The 19,367-nt window shown below is 46.8% G+C and overlaps 8 protein-coding genes across 9 annotated transcripts; 3 read left to right on the forward strand and 5 right to left on the reverse strand.

The window, feature by feature from the left end:
- Positions 1-1,584: 1,584 nt before the first annotated feature.
- LOC117138502 (4-coumarate--CoA ligase 1-like) lies at positions 1,585-3,420 on the reverse strand. Its single transcript, XM_033300634.1, has 5 exons — positions 3,280-3,420; positions 3,006-3,213; positions 2,763-2,949; positions 2,591-2,707; positions 1,585-2,533 (listed from the first exon to the last, which is right to left on the reverse strand). The coding sequence occupies exons 1-5, from the start codon at positions 3,418-3,420 to the stop codon at positions 1,585-1,587; spliced, it is 1,602 nt and encodes a 533-aa protein (XP_033156525.1).
- A 455-nt stretch (positions 3,421-3,875) lies between these two features.
- On the reverse strand, positions 3,876-6,108 carry LOC117135792 (luciferin 4-monooxygenase-like). Its single transcript, XM_033296284.1, has 5 exons — positions 5,768-6,108; positions 5,496-5,703; positions 5,253-5,439; positions 5,076-5,192; positions 3,876-5,013 (listed from the first exon to the last, which is right to left on the reverse strand). The coding sequence occupies exons 1-5, from the start codon at positions 5,906-5,908 to the stop codon at positions 4,059-4,061; spliced, it is 1,608 nt and encodes a 535-aa protein (XP_033152175.1). The 5' UTR covers positions 5,909-6,108; the 3' UTR covers positions 3,876-4,058.
- Positions 6,109-6,975: 867 nt separating this feature from the next.
- LOC117135793 (putative ATPase N2B) lies at positions 6,976-8,855 on the forward strand. Its single transcript, XM_033296286.1, has 4 exons — positions 6,976-7,526; positions 7,584-8,186; positions 8,243-8,494; positions 8,553-8,855. Exons 1-4 carry the CDS (start codon positions 7,128-7,130, stop codon positions 8,673-8,675), a joined length of 1,377 nt encoding a protein of 458 aa, XP_033152177.1. The 5' UTR covers positions 6,976-7,127; the 3' UTR covers positions 8,676-8,855.
- A 91-nt stretch (positions 8,856-8,946) lies between these two features.
- LOC117135794 (deoxyribose-phosphate aldolase) lies at positions 8,947-10,391 on the forward strand. The gene is made up of 3 exons (XM_033296287.1): positions 8,947-9,178; positions 9,234-9,817; positions 9,880-10,391. The coding sequence occupies exons 1-3, from the start codon at positions 9,127-9,129 to the stop codon at positions 10,285-10,287; spliced, it is 1,044 nt and encodes a 347-aa protein (XP_033152178.1). The 5' UTR covers positions 8,947-9,126; the 3' UTR covers positions 10,288-10,391.
- LOC117135795 lies at positions 10,314-11,291 on the reverse strand. The gene is made up of 2 exons (XM_033296288.1): positions 11,163-11,291; positions 10,314-11,101 (listed from the first exon to the last, which is right to left on the reverse strand). The coding sequence occupies exons 1-2, from the start codon at positions 11,196-11,198 to the stop codon at positions 10,397-10,399; spliced, it is 741 nt and encodes a 246-aa protein (XP_033152179.1). The 5' UTR covers positions 11,199-11,291; the 3' UTR covers positions 10,314-10,396.
- A 569-nt stretch (positions 11,292-11,860) lies between these two features.
- LOC117135791 (probable nucleoporin Nup54) lies at positions 11,861-14,504 on the reverse strand. The gene is made up of 5 exons (XM_033296283.1): positions 14,299-14,504; positions 13,371-13,877; positions 12,941-13,307; positions 12,323-12,884; positions 11,861-12,256 (listed from the first exon to the last, which is right to left on the reverse strand). The coding sequence occupies exons 1-5, from the start codon at positions 14,351-14,353 to the stop codon at positions 11,915-11,917; spliced, it is 1,833 nt and encodes a 610-aa protein (XP_033152174.1). The 5' UTR covers positions 14,354-14,504; the 3' UTR covers positions 11,861-11,914.
- Positions 13,817-14,305, forward strand: LOC117135796. 2 transcript variants are annotated; one of them, XM_033296290.1, is made up of 3 exons: positions 13,817-13,909; positions 13,980-14,106; positions 14,168-14,305. In XM_033296290.1, the coding sequence occupies exons 1-3, from the start codon at positions 13,906-13,908 to the stop codon at positions 14,274-14,276; spliced, it is 240 nt and encodes a 79-aa protein (XP_033152181.1). In that variant the 5' UTR covers positions 13,817-13,905; the 3' UTR covers positions 14,277-14,305. The 2 variants fall into 2 exon arrangements, with proteins under 2 accessions (XP_033152181.1, XP_033152180.1); XM_033296289.1 differs by having other exon boundaries at positions 13,872-14,106.
- A 264-nt stretch (positions 14,505-14,768) lies between the features above and the next one.
- Positions 14,769-19,216, reverse strand: LOC117136415 (ubiquitin carboxyl-terminal hydrolase 35). The gene is made up of 4 exons (XM_033297323.1): positions 17,784-19,216; positions 17,392-17,723; positions 16,313-17,150; positions 14,769-16,255 (listed from the first exon to the last, which is right to left on the reverse strand). Exons 1-4 carry the CDS (start codon positions 18,588-18,590, stop codon positions 15,677-15,679), a joined length of 2,556 nt encoding a protein of 851 aa, XP_033153214.1. The 5' UTR covers positions 18,591-19,216; the 3' UTR covers positions 14,769-15,676.
- Between the last annotated feature and the right edge of the window lie 151 nt (positions 19,217-19,367).

Genomic DNA, 19,367 nt, shown 5'->3' on the forward strand with positions numbered 1-19,367 from the left:
AGAATGTTAACTCTTATTCAGCATTTTTTCTATCTTATCAATTTTTATAAAATAATAATAATAATAATAATAATAATAATAAGAAAACTACACATTATCTAAACAAGGTTCAATATATTCCAAGTTAACTGGATTTCTTATAAAGATTGGCCCCCAAGGAATAACACGAGATAAGATAAGATATAAATCATATTTTAGTTCAATCTAATCGACTTTAAACTTTTTTTGACTATATTTGTGCAACAAAAGTAAGTCTCGAGACTACGCTTATCACGGCTATCAAAAAATGAAAATTATAACCCTTTAGTTGCTGTTTAGAAGCCGTCGAGTGCAGATTGCAAATCGCCAGCGAAAGAGATACTTCCTCTAGAATATACAATATCTATAAGAAAGCCGAAGAACGTTGTTGGTGGGGAGTGAAAAGAAATGGGGAAGTGAAGTGGTTGAGCGACAGAAAAGTGAAGATGTGAAGAGCTGTAGATGTGAACATTACATTGACATCGAAGTCTCGTCAAAGAAAAATATCAAAAACCAAAAATCAAACAAAAGATAGTTATTGTGGCTGCTGAAAACGAGTATGAATCAATAAACCTATTAAAACTAACGGTAAACTTGAAAAGAGTCAGAATTTAAATATGGTAAGTCATTGGAAAGAGTGTCTACTGTGGTTGCTGATAGCACTCAAAGGCTGTCATCTAATTGCCTCACAGCAGCTACAGGGCCCTGCTCGTCCCAAGGGGCGTATACGCAATGGGAATGATAAACGAAGCGTTTCAGACCCTATAAGGTATATATTTATTCCGTTCGTCTGTCAGTCCGTCCGTATGAACGTAAAATACTGATTACGACCTACGGATAAGCATAATCTTTATAGATTTTATGATTAATAATTTCATTCATACAAAATTATAATTATTATATTGTTTTTACATAACAATGATTGTTGGCGCGTTTTTTGATAAGAATCGAAAGTGCCATGACATTCGTTAGGCAGTTTCTGCGTGAACTAAACTTTAGAGTAAAGCTTTATATTGGATTATATAGGATTGGATTGTATCTGATACTCCTACTTTAAAGAAGCCAGTCTACAATTAAAGTACCGAGACTAAAAGAGTTGTTAAAGGCTATGCTAGATTCTAGCCTAATAAAATATATATATATATATTCATGAATAGGATCACTGGCCGCGTAGATATAAATATATATTTTCGTCTGTCTGTCTGTACGTATGAAGGCCAATATCTCGTGAAGTATATGAGATAGGAGATTAATATTAAGAATGAAAAATGTTTTAAGTCAAGATTATTTAATAAAGTATATATATAAGATAATAACATAACGAGTACAATAAAACGTTTCTGGCTATATAAAGTATTTATGCATATTCTTGACTTGGATGACTTGGTGTGTCGATCTGGCTATGTCCTTTCATTTATCTGTTTGTCCTTATAAAAGTCAATATCGGGTGAACTATAAGATCTAGAAGATAAATACTAAGCATACTGCTGGATTGCCACGCCCAGTATAACCTCCACAAGACGCCCAGTTTTATATATTATTTAGCAAATTTTATTTAATTGTTTATTATCCAGACCCCTTTTTCGCATCGAATTCCTGTCGCGCCAACCGACGAAGTGTCTTTCCATTGGGATTGGCTGGTAGTTTGTCCGTAAACTGGACGCCAGCATGGAGCTGCTTTTGAATGGAGGGAAGCCTCTTGGCCACATGATCCGCAATCTCCTTGCCGGTAATTGAGGAACCATTACGCTTCACCACCAGTGCACCAGCAGCATCGCCCTGCTGCTCATCGATGCTGATGACGCACACTTCCTCCACGTCGGGCAACTCTGAGATGACGCCCTCGATCTCAGAGGGCCAGTAGTGGTTTCCCTGGTACTTGAGGATCTCCTTCTTGCGGTCCACCACATAGAGCTGGTTCTGGTCATCAAAGTAGCCCAGATCGCCAGTATGAAACCACCCTTCGGAGTCCTGCGTTCGTTGAGTCTCCAGGGGGTTACCAAAGTATCCTTTCCACGGAAGGCCTGTGTGCACATAGATCTCGCCCTGCTCGTTGTAACCCAGACTCTTGCCATCATCGTCCACGATCCGAATCCTTATGCCCGGTATCGGCTTGCCTGTAGTATTGACATTTCCGAGTCCAATATTAAAGGATACTGCTCCAACCTCAGTCATTCCGTATCCTGAACACAGGAATGCATTTGGACAGAGCTCTTGCATTCTCTTCAGTGTGGTCATGGACGTAAAGCCGCCTCCATAGGTCACACTACGAATGGAGGCGAAGGCTTCTCTAGTTGCCCCGGAAAATGCGATCAGGGTAGACATATGGCGTGGAGGCAAAATAACTGTGTTGATCCTGTACTTCTCAACAAGATTGACGAAGTAGTCCGGTGAAAATGGTTTGTTAGTTATAATCCGGGTGCAGCCAACCACAGTGCTGAAAAGGAATAAGCTTAGACCACTGTACCAATCCAGACCACTGGCAGAATACAGAACCATTTCGCTGTTCATCATACTGTAAGAGTAACAAGCAATAAAGAACCTCATAAAATAATGTATCAAAAATGCTCACAAGTTCTCCATAAAAAGAGTTCTGTTGGAAATGCAGACAGCCTTGGGTAAGCCAGTCGTTCCCGAAGAGCAGAGGATTGCCGCAGTCTGTTCACCTCCTTCCTTTAGAGGTTCTGGCCTAGGATAGGAATTATTAGTTTCCCATTCGTGGAGATATCACACTGAAAACTCACTGGTAAAACATTTCTGTGGTAGTTGGCTCCAGAAGGCTGTCGATATGGAGCACTCCTTCAACGGAGTCTGTGACCGTGATAAGTTCTGGCTTCCATCCTTCAGTCGCAGCACGGAGTTTCTCGTAGTCCTGACCATCGCAGAATATCACAGTTGGTTTGGTTATCGAGAAAATGTGTGTCAAGGTGGCTAAAGTCAAGAAGATTAATATGGTTATGTAAATCGAATGCCCTTTGATCACCAACCTTCGTCCGACACGGGATTGACCGCATGGAATGGTGTTCCATTTAAAAGACATGCCACTGCCACAGGAGTTACGTATGTAGAGTTTCTGGCCGCGATGCCAATTATATCTGGATAGTTCAGTCCCTTTTTCTTGAGGATCTGGGCGATTCGAATGGCCCAAGTAATCCCCTGCTCAAAGGTCATTTCCACACCATCCACATCGTTTATCTGTTGAGGAGATTGCCAGTGTTATCGAGGGCAATTACTTGTTCAATTTTATTCGATTGAACTCACCTGACAAACGTTTCTGGGCCAGTTCTTCATCACTTTGAATATTATACTACCAAGGGATGTCTCATCGGTGTAGGTGTTAACCCGCTTGGCTCCACTCCAGATCCGCTCCGTCGGATCGTAAGTTGTTGGCAATCTTTGCATTGTTGGGTCGTTCCTTTCCAGCCGAAATCAAAAGTACTTCTGGCCGTCTGAGCAAGCATAGATTGTATTTATTAAGAACTACAAGTAAAATAAGACCAGCAATATCTGCCCAAGCTCCATATCTCATGTTATCTCAGGTGGTTCGGTAATTTAAAGTGATAAGATGATGTTAAATTTAGATTAATAAAATGTTTTATTGGGGCATAAGCGCTTTGGTTTCCTAGAAATAACAATAGATAAGACAAAACACAATACATTCATTAGATGAACGTTTGCTGGTGACACGTGAATGAATCATATTGTAATTAGATCTAATCAATTATAAACTATATTTGATTATGTTTGTGAAATAAAAAAGAATTCTCGTGACTACGCTTATCACGCCTAACACATCACAGAGGAACGTTCTTTCCGGAACCCCAATGTAACGGTCTCCGAAACAAAACAAATATAAAATGGGGATTATAACCATTTGCAGGTACTATACAATTTATTGGGATCCAAAGGTCACACCTCCTTGTCGAGAACCCCTTCGCAACCAGGGTGCTTGAGCTGTTTTTCCTCTTATAGTAAGTGTCTCAAGTACCTCTCGGCACTTCTGATTAAAACTATACTTGATCGAGCGGATAACATGTACCTCACTTTCCAGATACGCGCTGGGCGACAAACACGTCGCGTGCCGTCTTTCGCATGGTCTTGCCATTGACATTGGCGGGCAGTTTGTCGGTGAACTGGACACCGGCTCTGAGCTGCTTCTGGGTGGCGGGCAATCTCTTGGCCACGTGCTCCACGATCTCCTTGGCCGAAATGGTGGCGCCCTTGCTCTTGACGACCAGTGCACCGGCGGCGTCACCCTCCCGCTCGTCGTAGATTCCCACCACGCAGACATCCTGCACCTGCGAGAGCTCTGCGATAACGGTCTCGATTTCTGTGGGCCAGTAGTGAAGGCCATTGTATTTGAGGATCTCCTTCTTGCGATCCACTATGTACAGGAAGTTCTGCTCGTCGAAGTAGCCCAGATCGCCGGTATGGAACCAACCCTCAAAGTCCTGCATGCGCCGAGTCTCCACGGGATTGCCGTAGTAACCGTTCCATGCCTGACCCGTGTGCACATAGATCTCTCCCACCTGGTTGTAGCCCAAGCTCTTGCCATCCTCATCCACGATGCGAATCTTAATGCCCGGCACAGGCCTGCCCGCCGACGAGACGTTGCTGATTCCGATATTGATCGTGATGGCGCCCACCTCTGTCATCCCGTATCCCGAATTGAACATGGCTGTCTTGCAGAGTTCCTGCGACCGTTGAAGGGTGGCCAACGATATCGATCCTCCGCCGTAGTTGAGGTGCGTGATGGGAGCCAGAGCATCCGGCTTCGCATCCGGACAGGTGATCAGAGCGGACAGATGACGCGGCGGCAGCACAGCATAGTTGATCTTGTACTTCTTCACCAGTCCTACAAAGTATTCAGGAGCAAAGGCTTTATTGCTGATAATGCGGGTGCAACCGAATACGGTGCTGAACACAAAGGCCCACAAGCCCGTGATCCAGTCCAGACAGCTTCCTACATAGATAACCGACTGACTGGTGACCAACCTGATAAGATAAATATATAAACCCTAAGTGGTATAATCGGTGCATTCTGAAGTTAGACTTACATGCTGTCCTGGATCAGAATGCTGTTGGAAATGCAGACGGCCTTGGGCAAACCAGTGGTTCCAGAGGAGCACAGGATGGCTACGGTTTGATCACCTCCTTCCTTCAACACTTCCGGTCTACGAGGAAACACGATACGTTGTCAAGTTCATAAAGTTTTTATTCTTTCTCATACTTACTGATACATCTTTTCTGTAGTGGTGGGATCCAGCAAGGTCTCGATGCCCTGAACTCCTTCCACATGATCCGTAAGGGTAAGGATTTCCGGATGCCATCCTACCGTAGCCTTATGAACTTTATCGTACTCGTGTCCATCACAAAATATCAGTGTGGGCTTTGTGATCGAGAACACATGCGTCAAGGTGGCTATACCAAATTAATTAATAACATTTTAATTAAGTGTTCCCCTTGACAGTGCTTACCATCATCTAGCACCGGATTAACCGAATGGAATGGAGTGCCATTCATCAAACAGGCCACTCCAAGGGGCATCACATATGTTGAGTTTTTGGCTGCAATGCCAATGACATCCTTGTGGTTAAGACCCCTCTTCTTGAGGTACTGCGCAATCCGGATGGACCAGGTGAGACCCTGCTCGAAGGTGACAGTCACTCCATCTACGTCACATATCTGGAACGAAAGTTTATGCTGATATATGCACTGAATAAAGAGAATCCGTTCCGGGCAGGCTCACCTGGCACACATTTTTGGGCCAGTTCTTCATGTTGTTGAAGATGATCTTGCCCACGGAGGTGTCATAGTTGTAGATGGAGTTGCGCTTGGCTCCGCTCCAGATATTATCCTTTTCGTTGTAGGTGGTTGGTATCATGGCCATGTTGTGGTTTCCTCGAATAACTTGCTCGCCGTTAGAAAATGCAGTGGACTGTGGTTATCGCAGGAGAGTGCAGTTCTATTTAAAGGGAACCAGAACTCCGGGAATCCAGTCTCGATAGACACCTTGAGTGGATCCAATGCAAGTGGTTAGCACCTGTACCATCTTATCTGTGCCTGGTGAAGATAGTGCACCAATAGATTTGCCCCGGGGCATGACTATTTTATACCCTGCTCCAAAGTCTTGAGGAACGCCATATCTTCAATATAAATACATTAATCCAATGCATTGTTTTGATAGTTTAACAGTAGACTAAAACCACCTTTTAAACAGAAATTCCCGCTAATACCACATACTTAATCCACTTAACTGCATTTATAGGGAATTAGGGAATACTTAAAGTGGAGTAAATATGCAAGTAGCATTAAAAAATGCACCTATCTAATCTTTCTCGTTCACTGCTAAATCGAAGCAAATGAGAATCCCAAGTTACCACTGAAAAACATATATATGTAGATGTCGTAATAGGAAAAATCTGCCAATATAAAGCACCTGACTGGTATCTGTGACACAAATCACGCAATCTAAACAAAAGTGCAGGAAGTGCCCCAGTAATTCGATTATCGCCAGTTTCCATTACTCATCAGATTTAAAACGTACCATAACAAGATTTACGGGCTGTAAATCCTTTTGTTACCTTGCATTTCTGATTAGAGGTTTACGTAGCCCAAGGCTTGTTATTGTCGTTCAGGGTTAATTAGTAAATCGGTTGGAAGTCATGTTTATTATGATCTTGTTTAACTTTGATTCTAATTAGTAAATTATTTTAAATGTGTTTAAACCTTTAAACAATATTTCTGTTCTGTGAAATCAAATTTTATTGTAGGCTTTTTTATACTATATATACTATCTTTCATAAAAACCATTTATAGCTTTATAGTATGAATTTCTTACTGCCCATATTTTGTTAGCGAATTTTAGCAATTTCAAATTTTAAAATGCGGCTGCTCCAAATAATCTGGCAGCTCTTGTAACCTTCTGGCAACCGTGCGGACAGCTGTCAGATCAGCTGTTGTTGCTGCCAGCCCTGGATAGGGAAAATTTCACGGCCAACAACCAAAATTCGCGGTCAAAATTCGCGGAAGTGAGGTTTCTAGTTTTATGTAATGTCTAGATGACGCGGATTTTGCTCCTAGTTAAGCGCTAATTGTAGCACTCTGCTATGTTCACCTACCACCTGGGGTTCGTGGTCCGCTGCGCGCGGCAAAAGCCACTGCTCTTGTGGGCTCCCGCCTGCCACATGAGCGGTCTCAGTCCGCTGAAGGAATACGAGAAGCGTGTTAGTTCTGGCCAACTGATGACCGACAACAGGCAGCTGCAGACAATGAAGGAGCTGGATGCGCTGTACCACAAGATCCAGGGGTATAAACCCAGCTACAGGGCGGGCGGTGGCGGCGGAGGATTCTTCAGTTCAATCTTCGGTAGGAAATCTTCCACCGAAGATGACGATCAGGATGATCCTAACGCTGGCAGTCACGCTCCCCAGGGTCTGTACCTTTACGGCAGCGTGGGTGTGGGCAAGACCACTCTGATGGACCTGTTCTTCGACTGCTGCACCCAAGTAAGTGCTAAATGAATATTTCTCGAGGTCCATACTCACATGACTTGTGACTTTCAGATTCATCGCAAGCAGCGCGTCCATTTCACTTCGTTCATGAACACCGTGCACACCCGCATCCACGAGGCCAAGCAGAGACAAGGACCTGTTGACCGTGCCTTTAATTCTGAGAAGCCAGCACCATTTGATCCCACAAAACCGGTTGCTGACCTGATCGCCAGCGAGTCCTGGTTGATTTGCTTCGATGAATTTCAGGTGACGGACATAGCCGACGCCATGGTGCTAAAGCGATTGTTTACGCATCTTTTCCGCCATGGCATTGTGGTTGTGGCCACCAGCAATCGGCATCCAGAGGATCTGTACAAGAACGGACTGCAGCGCACGAACTTTCTGCCCTTCATTGCGTTGCTTCAGCGTCGCTGTAAGGTGTCCCAGTTGGATTCTATTGACTACCGACGTATAGCTCAATCTGGTGACACCAACTACTTTATCAAAGGCCAAACGGATGCAGACGGCAGTATGAATCGCATGTTCAAGATCCTGTGCGCCGAAGAAAACGATATTATCCGGCCGCGGACCCTGACTCATTTCGGAAGAGATCTGACCTTCAATCGCACGTGTGGACAGGTACTGGACAGCACCTTCTCGGAACTCTGTGATCGCGTAAGCAAACTATTAATATAATATCTGACCCATACTCACAACATATCCCGCATTAGCCTTTGGCTGGCAGTGATTTCTTACAGATATCGCAGTTCTTTCACACCGTCCTCATCCGAGATGTGCCCCAACTGACCCTTGATTTGAAGGCACAGATGCGACGATTTATCACGCTAATAGATACCCTTTACAATAACCGAGTGCGTGTGGTGATATCGGCCGACGTTGCGCTGGAAAACTTGTTCAGCTTTACTGGAGGCTCCAAAACGCTGTCCGATTCAGAACGGACACTAATGGACGATCTAAATATAGTAAGTAACTAAATTTGTCATTTGTTTACCATTAAAATCAACACGTTTTTGCTTACAGAAAGAATCCAAAGCCAGTTTTTTCACCGGCGAGGAGGAGCTTTTCGCCTTTGATCGCACACTATCTCGACTCTATGAGATGCAGAAGCGGGAGTACTGGGAGCAGTGGGCCAAACATCGATGAAACCCCTTGTCACAAAGCAGTAGTTCAATTAGCGCTTTTAAAATTACATGTTTTCTACCTCGCTGACGCGGTATTTTAAAATTCACAATATCTTGTACTTACAAATTTCATATCGAAAATGCAATATTAAAAATAGGTGTATTTCGCAAGTATTAAGCCAATAAAAAATAGACAAAGTTACCTAAGCGATTGGCTTTATTAAACAACAGTAAGCTGTTAAGTTTTACATAACAAAATTGTTTATTGTTTATATCGGTGATCCAGCTCGGAAATTATCAGTTAATGCAAGCGGTCTGGCAACGCCCTCATCAGCTGTCCAACAAGCAAATTGATAAGATTTCTCCCATGTTTTTCGGTTGAGGTTGAGGAGAAGATTAGAGGTCAGGATCGGCGATCGAACGATTTTATCTTCAAGTGGAATTTCGTCAGCTAAATTTACGGTTTGACAGCAATGAGCAGCATGGATGTAAAGGAACTGGAAGTAAACAAAACCCTGCCCTATGGTAAGAAATCGCACGATACAACGATCTTAAATATATATAAATATACATTTCACAGACCCCTCCCTGCTTAAGGTGAACATCTCGCTGCGGCAGGTCGAGGAGATCGCCTTGACGGTGTCTCAGCGATGCCATGTCACCGGAGCCAACGAAATCGCCTGGGCGCTGAGGGCTCTGATGCTGACAGATCTGACCACTTTGGCGGGCGATGATACGGCTGCCAATGTGCGAAGACTGTGCCTACGCGCCTGCTATCCCTTCGAGCCGCAGTTCTTCGACAAGTTCTTCGACCGGGCTCTCATCTCAGAGATGCACACTGCCGCCGTTTGCGTTTATCCCGCCAGGGTAAAGGATGCCTATTTAGCTATCCAACAGTACGACAAACTGGATAAGGTGGCTATTGCAGCTGTGGCCACGGGCTTTCCCACGGGCCAGTACGGCCTGCAGACCCGATTGCAGGAGATCAGCCATGCCATTCTGGCTGGAGCCACAGAGATCGACATTGTGATCAATCGCCAGTTGGCCCTTGTTGGCGACTGGGAGGCCATGTACAACGAGGTGGTCCTTATGCGCAGTGCCTGTGGACAAAGGGCTCACCTAAAAACAATTCTGGCCATCGGGGAGCTGGGCACCATGGATAATGTAAAATCAACGTCGCCCAATCACTATACTTAAATACCATTCAAATCCATTATTTTCTTCAGGTCTACAAAGCAGCCATGGTTTGCATGATGGCCGGAGCGGATTTCATCAAGACCTCCACGGGAAAGGAGACGGTCAACGCCACATTGCCCGTTGGCCTGGTCATGATATTTGCCATACAGGAATTCAAACGACGCACGTGCCAGATTGTGGGCCTTAAGCCAGCCGGAGGAGTAAAGACTGTGCGAGATGCGATCGCCTGGATGACGTTGGTCAACGAAACTCTTGGCATCCGCTGGTTGCGTCCCGAGAGGTTCCGTTTCGGAGCCTCCGGATTGCTGGACGACATTGAACGCGTTGTGCGTCAGGGTGTCAAAAAACTGGAGGAGGAGGAGGCTCAGAAAAATGTGCCCGTCTCTCGCGAGGCTGCTGCTGCCGAGACCTTCTGCAAGGAGCTGCACAAGAAGTAGGATGAGGCCAACTGGTCGAATCTTTATTCTGGACTTTACTCACTCTAAGTGCATTTATTGTAGCTTTTTTATACAACTGACTAAAACCTATAGTGAAAAAAAAACCAATCTATGTTCGACGTTCATCCTGGACTGGAGACTTGAAGTTAAAGGCTAACTGCGCAGGAGCGGCCATCAGATCTTCCTCGGCCTGCTCTTCACCATGCTGCAAGAGCTCTGTGGGCGCAGCCGACTCCTTGTGGGGCTGATTGTCCGGAATCTTTACCTGCATGTCCACCGCAAAGAAAGAGTCGTCGAAGTTTATTCGGTTGCGCTCGTCCTGCTCCAGATACATGGCTTTGGGCGCAGTTGCTCCGCCCATGGCCCTCTCATAGGTGTTCAGCCACTTGAGATTGAGGTTGATATGCTTGTTGGCAGCGTTAAACTTCTTTGGCTTCTTTTTTGGCTTTTCCGCGTAGTAGTTGTGCTCCGTCTTTTGCGGCGGAGGAGCAATCTTCTCCAGCATTCGGCTCTTGGCATCCAGCTTAGGCTCCACAAAGTCGTATAGAGGTAAATAGAAGTTATACGGCTGCTCCGTTGGCGGCAGCAACCGCTGCTGGGGCTGCACTTGCTCCTGCACCTGACTACTGGCCTCCGCCATGGCATCTTCCTCTAGAGCCGGACCAAAGATTTCCCCAGCACGCCGCAGCAGATTCTCCAAACGCTCTATGGTGATGATGTGGGGATGGATGAGCTGGACATCGTCGTGCAGCTGTGCCCGCCGAGCTGTTGGTGGTTTGGCCACCACGCTACAGCAAAAGGCGCCCAAAACCAACTGCAAGGATTTGAAAACTTAGTCCGATTTTCGCACTGAGCGGTCAAGCCCAACAACTTACAACCAGTAAACCATTCATGTCCAATTTAATTCCCATAGCTTTGAACGTTTCACTTTCTGCTCCTCATAGGCAGTGCTCCAATTGAACCACCTTCACTTTCTTAGATCTGAAACGATGTGAGGCCTCCTTGGAGCTGGCCAATTCATTTATACTGGCGCTACGTGCTCGAAACGGAAGCTCGGAAGTCTCCGCCATCAATGGCCAACAAAAAACCTGCACGGACCCTGGCTGGCTGGCTGGGAGAAAACTAGTTTCCCACACAAGAAATAAATATGTAACGAGCCAACTAACTAGACTGCACATGTATGCACACGCCAGAGCGCATAATAATGTTAATGTAACAACGATGGTGATACCGATGCTGGGAGTTGAACAAACTGGAACTGCCAGAGACGAACCGTTTGCCACTCATAATGAGTCCGAGCGATTGCCTCCTGCCTAGCCGTCGAAATTGGACAATTTCAGGCAGTGGCCGAGGAAAAGTCGGGCGGTCCAAGAGCTGTGCGGTGCAAGTGCATTGACCCACACAATTATTTCCGCAGCATTGGCGACGAATGTGTGAACTCGTTTCGATTGTTTCGACTCATTGCCCGTATAAGTGCAAGTTCAAAGCTGCAGGAAATGCTAAACGACGACATAATGGCAAAAGTGTAACGGCCACAACTTGTTCGTTGACACGATCATCGAAAATCACCGGGTTGTGTTACACATATGTGGGTTTTATTCAACGTATCAGCTCAATTCTATTCCTATCACGATTGTCGCAGCTCGGGCAGTCCTTTAATTATAACATCCAGCGCCCTCAGGTCCTTGTTGACGGTATCGCTCAGCACCTCCATGGCGCGCTGCTGCATGCTCAGGAAGGTCTTCATCTCGTCCTCCGATTCCTTGTCGAGGGCATACTCGGCCCCACCGTTGGCGGCGAATTGATTGCGCTGCATGCGCATCTGGGAGAGCAACTCGCTGAGTCGGCCCTTGAATTGTGTTGGTGCGGACACGACAGCCAGCATGTTCTGTAGTTTGGTGCGCATGGCCTCCTCCTCGGGCGTCAAGGAAGTGCCCACCTTGCGGGTGCACTCTTGTTTCACTATTATCTGTGGGTGAAAAATGTGGATTTCTAAATGTAAAATAAAGTTGGGTATTTAACTACTTGTCCCTACCCTTAGTATGCGATGACTGAGCTCGGCCAGTTTCCGTTTATGTTCAAGTATCTTCGCTGTGGCTGTGGCGTGGCGCTTCTTGAGTTCTGTCAGCTCACCCTCCACCTTCTTTATGTACAATGCGTGCGTGTCCGTTTCTTGCTCCTGACACTTAACGCGCCACTTCAAGTCGCTGAAGCCCACCATGGGCACTGGTAAATATATAGTAGGATCTGGATTGTCGGAATTGGCCTGACGCCACATGCGCGGATCCACGCCACGGGGTGGATTTTCAAGGTACTCCCTTAATTGATCTTCGTCGGGTAATACCAGAGCCAAAGCCTCCACAACACCAAGATTATTGAGCTGCGGTTTCAGCGACGCCTGATTTAGGTAGCTTGACAGATCGGTGGCCAATATACGCTTGCTTTCGTTGGGAGCATGCGGCAGTTTTTCCTCGACGTAAATAACCATTTGGCACTTTTTGTTCTCCAGCTCCTTAATGGAATCTATGTGAACAAGCATGTTGGGCTTGCTCCCGAATAAACTGTGAAGCGTTTGAATCACTTGTTGCTGGTGTGGCCTTAAATAAAATGAATTAATACCATTGCCATGATGTAGACAAGCACTACAACTTACTTGACAGCTGAGAGTTCTCGGCAGAAGTTAAGAGCCACCAGTCCCAACTTGTTATCCTTGCCCGGCATACGACTGTAACCTATGGCCTTGAACCGGCACATCACGTTCTCCGGCGTAATGTCTACCGGCGCCGCACTCTGGGAGTAAAACATCTTCCCAGTGCCCCACGTAGCCTGCAAGTAGTTCCATTTGGCCACTATTTTGTCCCGTTCATCACCGAAAATGGATACATTCAGAATGGATTGGGCAAACGCCTCGTCAGCCGATATGGGCGCTGGTTGCTGCTGCGGCTGTCCAAGCATGAAGCTGGTGCCGCCGAATCCACCAAATCCCGGCGTAACTGTTGTATTCGCTGGTTTACCAAATGCTGAAACATAAACCAGGTTAGGAATATCACAGAAAAACAAATAACAAATCGCAAATAACTTACTAGATCCGAAGGCTCCGCCCCCAAAGCCAGTGGACTGGTTGGTGCCAAAGCCGCCAAAAGCAGGTGCCGACGTTGTGGTTGTGCCAAAGCCGGAAAATCCACTTGCTGTCGCTGTACTCGCAGCTGCCTGTTGGCCGAATCCGCTAAAAGCAGGTGGTGCTGCACTAGTCGCTGGAGCGCCGAACAGACCGGCCTGACTTGTTGCCGGAGCTGCTCCAAATCCGCCAAAACCGCCTCCTCCCAGACCCGTGCCCGCTGTTGTGGTTGTCGCCGCACCAAATGCCGGAGCACTGCCAAAGGCGGAGCCGCCAAAGGCAGAAGTTCCTGTGGCGGCTCCAAAAGCAGGGGCTGCAGCGGTTGCTCCAAAGGCGGAACCTGCTCCGAAGGCAGAAGTCGCAGGTTGGGCGCCAAAAGCCGGAGTCGATGTGGCCTGTGCTCCGAAAGCGGGTGCTGGCTGGCTGGTTGCAGCTGTGCCTCCAAACGGCGATCCGAAGAGGCCACCGGTTGCTGAACAAAAGAGATAAGAAGACCAAAAATGGGTCAGTGTTTTGAAAACTATGCTTCTGCCTTGGATTCTTATCTGCGATTTCGGGTTCCAAAATTCTACAGAAGCTGCCCTTAGTTTGCCTCAAGCTGTGGTCGCCTGCTGGTCGTGGAAAATGGCTCTGGTTTTTATATTGCTGATCCTCCTGCTGGGTTTCGTGGGATACGTAGCCTATGTGGTCCACAAGAAGGGGTGAGCATCTTTGTCTGGCCACAAGAGAACGCTGACACTACGTAGCTCGCCCCACATCCAGCATAGATCCCAAGGACATCCGCATCCACAGCCTGCAGGACGCTAAGAAGCTGCTGAAGCCTCCGCCAAGTGGAAATGGACCCCACAAATACTTGGAGAAAAGGGCATGAGGCCTTGTTTACGGAAACTCACTTTTGGCCGGCGTGCTTGTTGCTCCCAGCGACGTGTTGGCTCCGAAGAACGACATGATGCGGTATTCTGAAGGACGTTACTTTGCCGCACAGTTTGGGTTGCCTTTCTTAGGGGCCGGAATTTGTACAATTATAATTTATTGTAATAAAATTAGTCTTAATCCTAATAAACGTAAAATTTTGGCGCTTTCTAGCAGTGTTACCAGATTGTGAATGAGCACTCCCCCTTGCTAACAACAACACTTGAATTGCCCATAATAATTTGGTAACACTGTCGCGCGGTCTAAGTTATCGATAGTCTTAGACCAGATTTCGGATTGTTAGTACGCTATAATTTGAAATTTGGCGGTTTATTGTTTTGCGCCACTTCACTGAATATAATATCCTCGTTTCTTGTTACTACTTTTCTTTTTGATTTAGAAACATTCTTGAATTTTGTTGTTTTCATCACACTCTTATAATTAAACGCTCTTTGGGCTTGTTCTTTTCTTTATTGATACACTTATAGCATAGCATAGTATAGATTTTGGTTATCAATAGACATACACCATATACAAATTTCCTTGAAATTATTCCAATTTAATTGCAATAACGTTCAAAATTCATCGCAACCTCTGCTCACCAGATCCAAAGAGATACATTTATATATATCAATTACAAATTCGTGTCGCACATTAGCAAATTTTTTGAAATTTGCCAAAATTAACAGTGAAACTAATAATACGATCCGAGGGTTATAGCCCGATCTATACAAGATCTGTTTATGTTTATGTTTATACAAGTCAATGCCGCGATTATCTTGTTTTGTAGCTTCTGCTAGTTCGATTGCAACTCGAGATTTGATTTAATTTCGAGCTGTGCGTTAAAAACTAGGGTGCATACATTATTTCTGATTTAGTGTTTTGGAAGTTAGTGGTCTTCGGATATATCGCTCTTATTTCTGGCTAATTCAGATGTTTTTTTTAAATTTGTATAATTTAATATGTATGTGTTCGCATATATGCACGTTCTAAAACTAGGTTTGTGTTAACAAAAACAAAAAAATTATAACAATTTTGTAAATGGAAATACAATAATAGTTTGCGTTCGTATGAGTGGATGAGTATAATGATTTTTGGGGCAACGGACCGAAGCATCAAGGAGGAAAGGAAGAAACAATTTAGAAAACATGGGCAACAACGCAAGGAGGTAGCGAACAAGCGGTCGGAAAACGCGTTTCTCATACACTTCGAAATACGTAGGCGCATATATCTCGATTGGTTGTGAACGTGCTATATATATGTATGTAACATTTCGATTAGTATGCGCGTGATTCATAAAGTAGACAAGTACATGTTCTAGTGGCCTCCGGTGTGCTCGCTATCCTCGCCGCCGCTTCCTCAGAATACGAAGCGGTTGATGTTCATGCCCAGTCCATTGCTTCCACATCCTCCGGGCGGCGGCGGCCCCTTGTCGTCTTCGTCACCATCGCCATCGAAGTTGTGGCGGCTGACAAACGCATTGCCATGACCGCTGTTGCCACGCTTAAAGCGTTGCATCTTCAACTCTTCGTTGTAAACATGGTTGTCCTTTCTTACGTAGTCGCGAAGTCGACGCGGCAGCTCCTCCAGCTTCAAAGGCGGCGCCAGCGGCACAGAGACCACCTGGTCATTTGAGCGCGATACCATACTCGAACTGCAGCTGGCCGTAGCCGAATTAGACTCATTGGAGTGGCCGCACATCTTGTAGAACAGGATGTAGGGCGTGTTGGGCGAAGTGAGATTGTGCATCTCCTCCGGTTTGGAGTGGGTAACCACGTTATCGTTGAACTTGTACCAATTCTTGGCTTGATCCGCCGCGAACGTAAAGTAATGGCCGGAATCCATGCTGTACCCGGCGTGCACAACACCCGCATACAGATCATAGTGCACAGTTGAAATCTCCTGCAGCGAGTCCTTTGCCGACATTTTTACTGTGACCTAGCGTGCGAAATGGTTAGCCAAACTTGTAGCGGAGAAATTCACTGCGATACTTACGCTCTCATCGTGGAACACCTTATGCATGAGCTTGGTGCGGAAGTGGTACTTCTGATCGTACTTGAACTGCTTAAGCGTGAGAATAAGGTTCTTCGGTGCCTGGGTGACCCCGATGTGGCGCTCCGCATCGCAAAGCCTCTTGCATTGTGGACAGAAATATTGATTCTCACCGTCCAGCTTCTCGGGCGAGCAGTAGTACTCGATCAGATCCTGCACAGAGTAGTTGGTGGCTCCACAGTCTTCCTGATCATCGGGAAATGACAGCTGGAGTTCGCGGAAGCTGTCCTCGTTACGGCTCTCCCAGCCGCAGCTCAAACATCGGTAGGTGGTGGAAAGCTTGCCAGCGAACGTCTTGTCAATGGTAGATGGTGGCCTCGCCTGATCGACCTGCTGGTCCTGCTGCTGTAAGCCGTTGGTGGCTTTGGTGGGAGTCGCGGGTAGTGTCGGTGTGGGCTTGTGATTACAATTGTCACTGTTGCTTCCACTGCTGAGCTCGTGATCCTTGCTGTTGTACGGAATTACCCCGCTCGACAATATATCCTCGCTCAGCAGTGCGGGCACATCGTCCATTTCCTTGCCGGTCTTTGAAGGACCAACACTGTGACCAGTGACTAAGGAGTTGCCGATCTCGTGCTCGTGCAGCAAGTCGAGCAGATGTCCTAGGAACTCAGAGCTGTCCTGTTGTAGGCCGGGCGTGAAACTTGGCGGCCGGGTGGCGTTCAGCACTTTCGAAGGCGTCAGTTCGTAGCGCAGCGAGTGGTGCATCAGGGCGATCTGCTGCTGCACTTTCATGAGCAGCACTGAATTGCCTTCGATAAGCAGGATTTGCCTGCTAAAACTGCAAATGAAAAAGGAGTATATGTAGTTTGTTATTGTATTTTTACAACTAAATATAAAAAGCTAATAAGCGGGTATGCTGATTATTTTCGTTAGCGGAATTTGAGACGTAAAACCAATTTATAAACAAGAGGCGCCGCAAATATAGACCCGATTTTTTTATCATAAATATGAGGCAAAGATTTTATATTGCTCTTCAACTTTGGGGTGAGGTGAGGTTTCTCCATTTGATCTTTACTTACTCGCTTGTCATGGCTAGCGCCTGTAGTACGCTATTCATGTAGCAGGTGTTCCCCAGGTTAACGAGTCCAACCCTTGCATTCCGCCGACCCCACGGCTGGGCATTCTCATGCATTGCCTGCGCCAGAGCCACGCAATTGGGAGAGGGCTCATATGTCTGCAGGGCCTTTTTGGTTGCAACATAGAGCTCATCCTGATCGTAGAAACGTAGCATTAGGGCGCTGGTTAGGTCGACCAGCTGCTGCAGACACTTCTTGGTTTCCAGGCCAATCTCGTCCATGGTGGCCGACTGATTCTTCACATACTGCAGGACTCGTGGGATCCTTGGCAAGATCTAAAAGGGTAACCAAGCAATTGTCAATAAAGATGTTGAATGTTTAAGTGGCGCGTTTACCTTGTGAAAAACCTCGGGGGTCTGATTAATCGTTGACAGCATGTGAAACACAACCGGTGCGGCCTTTTGCCTCAGCGCCGGAAAGATCATCACGTGGAACAGCTTCTCGATGTTGTCCATTGCAATCTCGTCGAGCAGCGCCATTTTGCCCTGATCCCTTAGCCCCTTGAGAAGCGCCAGCACCCAGAGATTGAGGGTGCTGCAAAAGGTGCAGTACGTGATCCAATCACAGAGCAGGTTCACCGTCTTCTTAATGCTCGAGTCCTGCACATTCTGTTCCAGTAGCGAGTGTACAGCCTCCAGGATCTGCGTGGAGTCGAACAGCTGGAACACAATGGCCACGGCACACGAGGGTGGTGGTTCGAACGGCGACTTGGTGATCAGCTCGTAGACGACACGCAGGTAGAACATTTGGTGGAACTTCTCGTTGCGCGTGGCCAGAAAGGCGCCGACCTGGCAGACGTCTTCCTTTAGGCGTGGACAGGATGCGCCTCGTGGAATTTGCAGACGGGCCAAGTCCACGATAACCCTCTCGCAGATGGCCATCACATTGTGGCCTTGCTCAGGCATATCGATGCTTTGGAGGTATGCCAGCAGGGCCTTAATGTCCCGCTTGCCCGATCGGTTGGAGTTCAGGCTCTCGCCAGCGGGCGATCCCGTGTCCATGCCCTTTGGCACTACGTTCTCTTCGGCGTTCGCCAGTCCGTTCGCGGACATGGGTTTGGCGTTGGGCGGAATGCCGTTGCCAGCTCCTCCGGCATTATCCGAGGCGTCACCCGCCTCGCTGTTATTCTGCTTAACGGCCATTTCGCGCTTCACTCGCCTGGCGTGGGCGTGGACGTGGGTGGCACAAAGGCTTGTGGACCACAGAATTGACTGGAACTTCCAGTTGCCGATGGGCGGAGGCGTGGGCTTGCCTAGCGCCCGAACACAGCGGCTTTTTCGTTGCCTGCGACTCTGAGCGAGGAGTCTGAGCCGCGTGTCCTTGAACCGGGCTCCGTTACGTGTCGTCTTTACGATTTGACTGCGACCTTTCAACGGGTCTCGAGTGCGCCTCGATCCCTGCCCGATCCTGGCCAGAAGCTGCGCCCCGCCACCAGTGCTTCAGAACAGAGTCCTAGACGAATGTGGTGCACGGCAGGGTCGGTGGCCCGTGCCACATCTAAGGCTCCTCTTTTTTCGGATTACCTGCTCTGCTTTAGCTTCGATTGCTTGTTTACACGTCGCCCGTTCGACAAAATAGCCCGAATAGATTTGATTCGCCCTAAAAACTACAATTTTGACTGCTTTAAAACGAATTCTTTGTGATATTTCGGATTTGTTAATGTTGTCTACTGAGTCAGTGAAAGCGTTATCGACACGTTCAGACTGAATGACGGCCAGGGCGACACTGCATGACAAGTCGGGGTGTGTGAGAATGAGGTGGCACAAAAATTCTTAATTGTATTTGTATGCTGAGTAATGCTTACTAATAAAAATTACTATTTTGATTTAAGTTGCTATATGTAGCCCTTAAAAAAGTAATTTAGGTCTTACAAACCGCGCTACCAGATCCATTCAAATTGAGGAGGCCTGAACGTCCAT

The sequence above is a fragment of the Drosophila mauritiana genome, chromosome 2R (assembly GCF_004382145.1).
Source record: "Drosophila mauritiana strain mau12 chromosome 2R, ASM438214v1, whole genome shotgun sequence".
NCBI lineage: Eukaryota > Metazoa > Arthropoda > Insecta > Diptera > Drosophilidae > Drosophila > Drosophila mauritiana.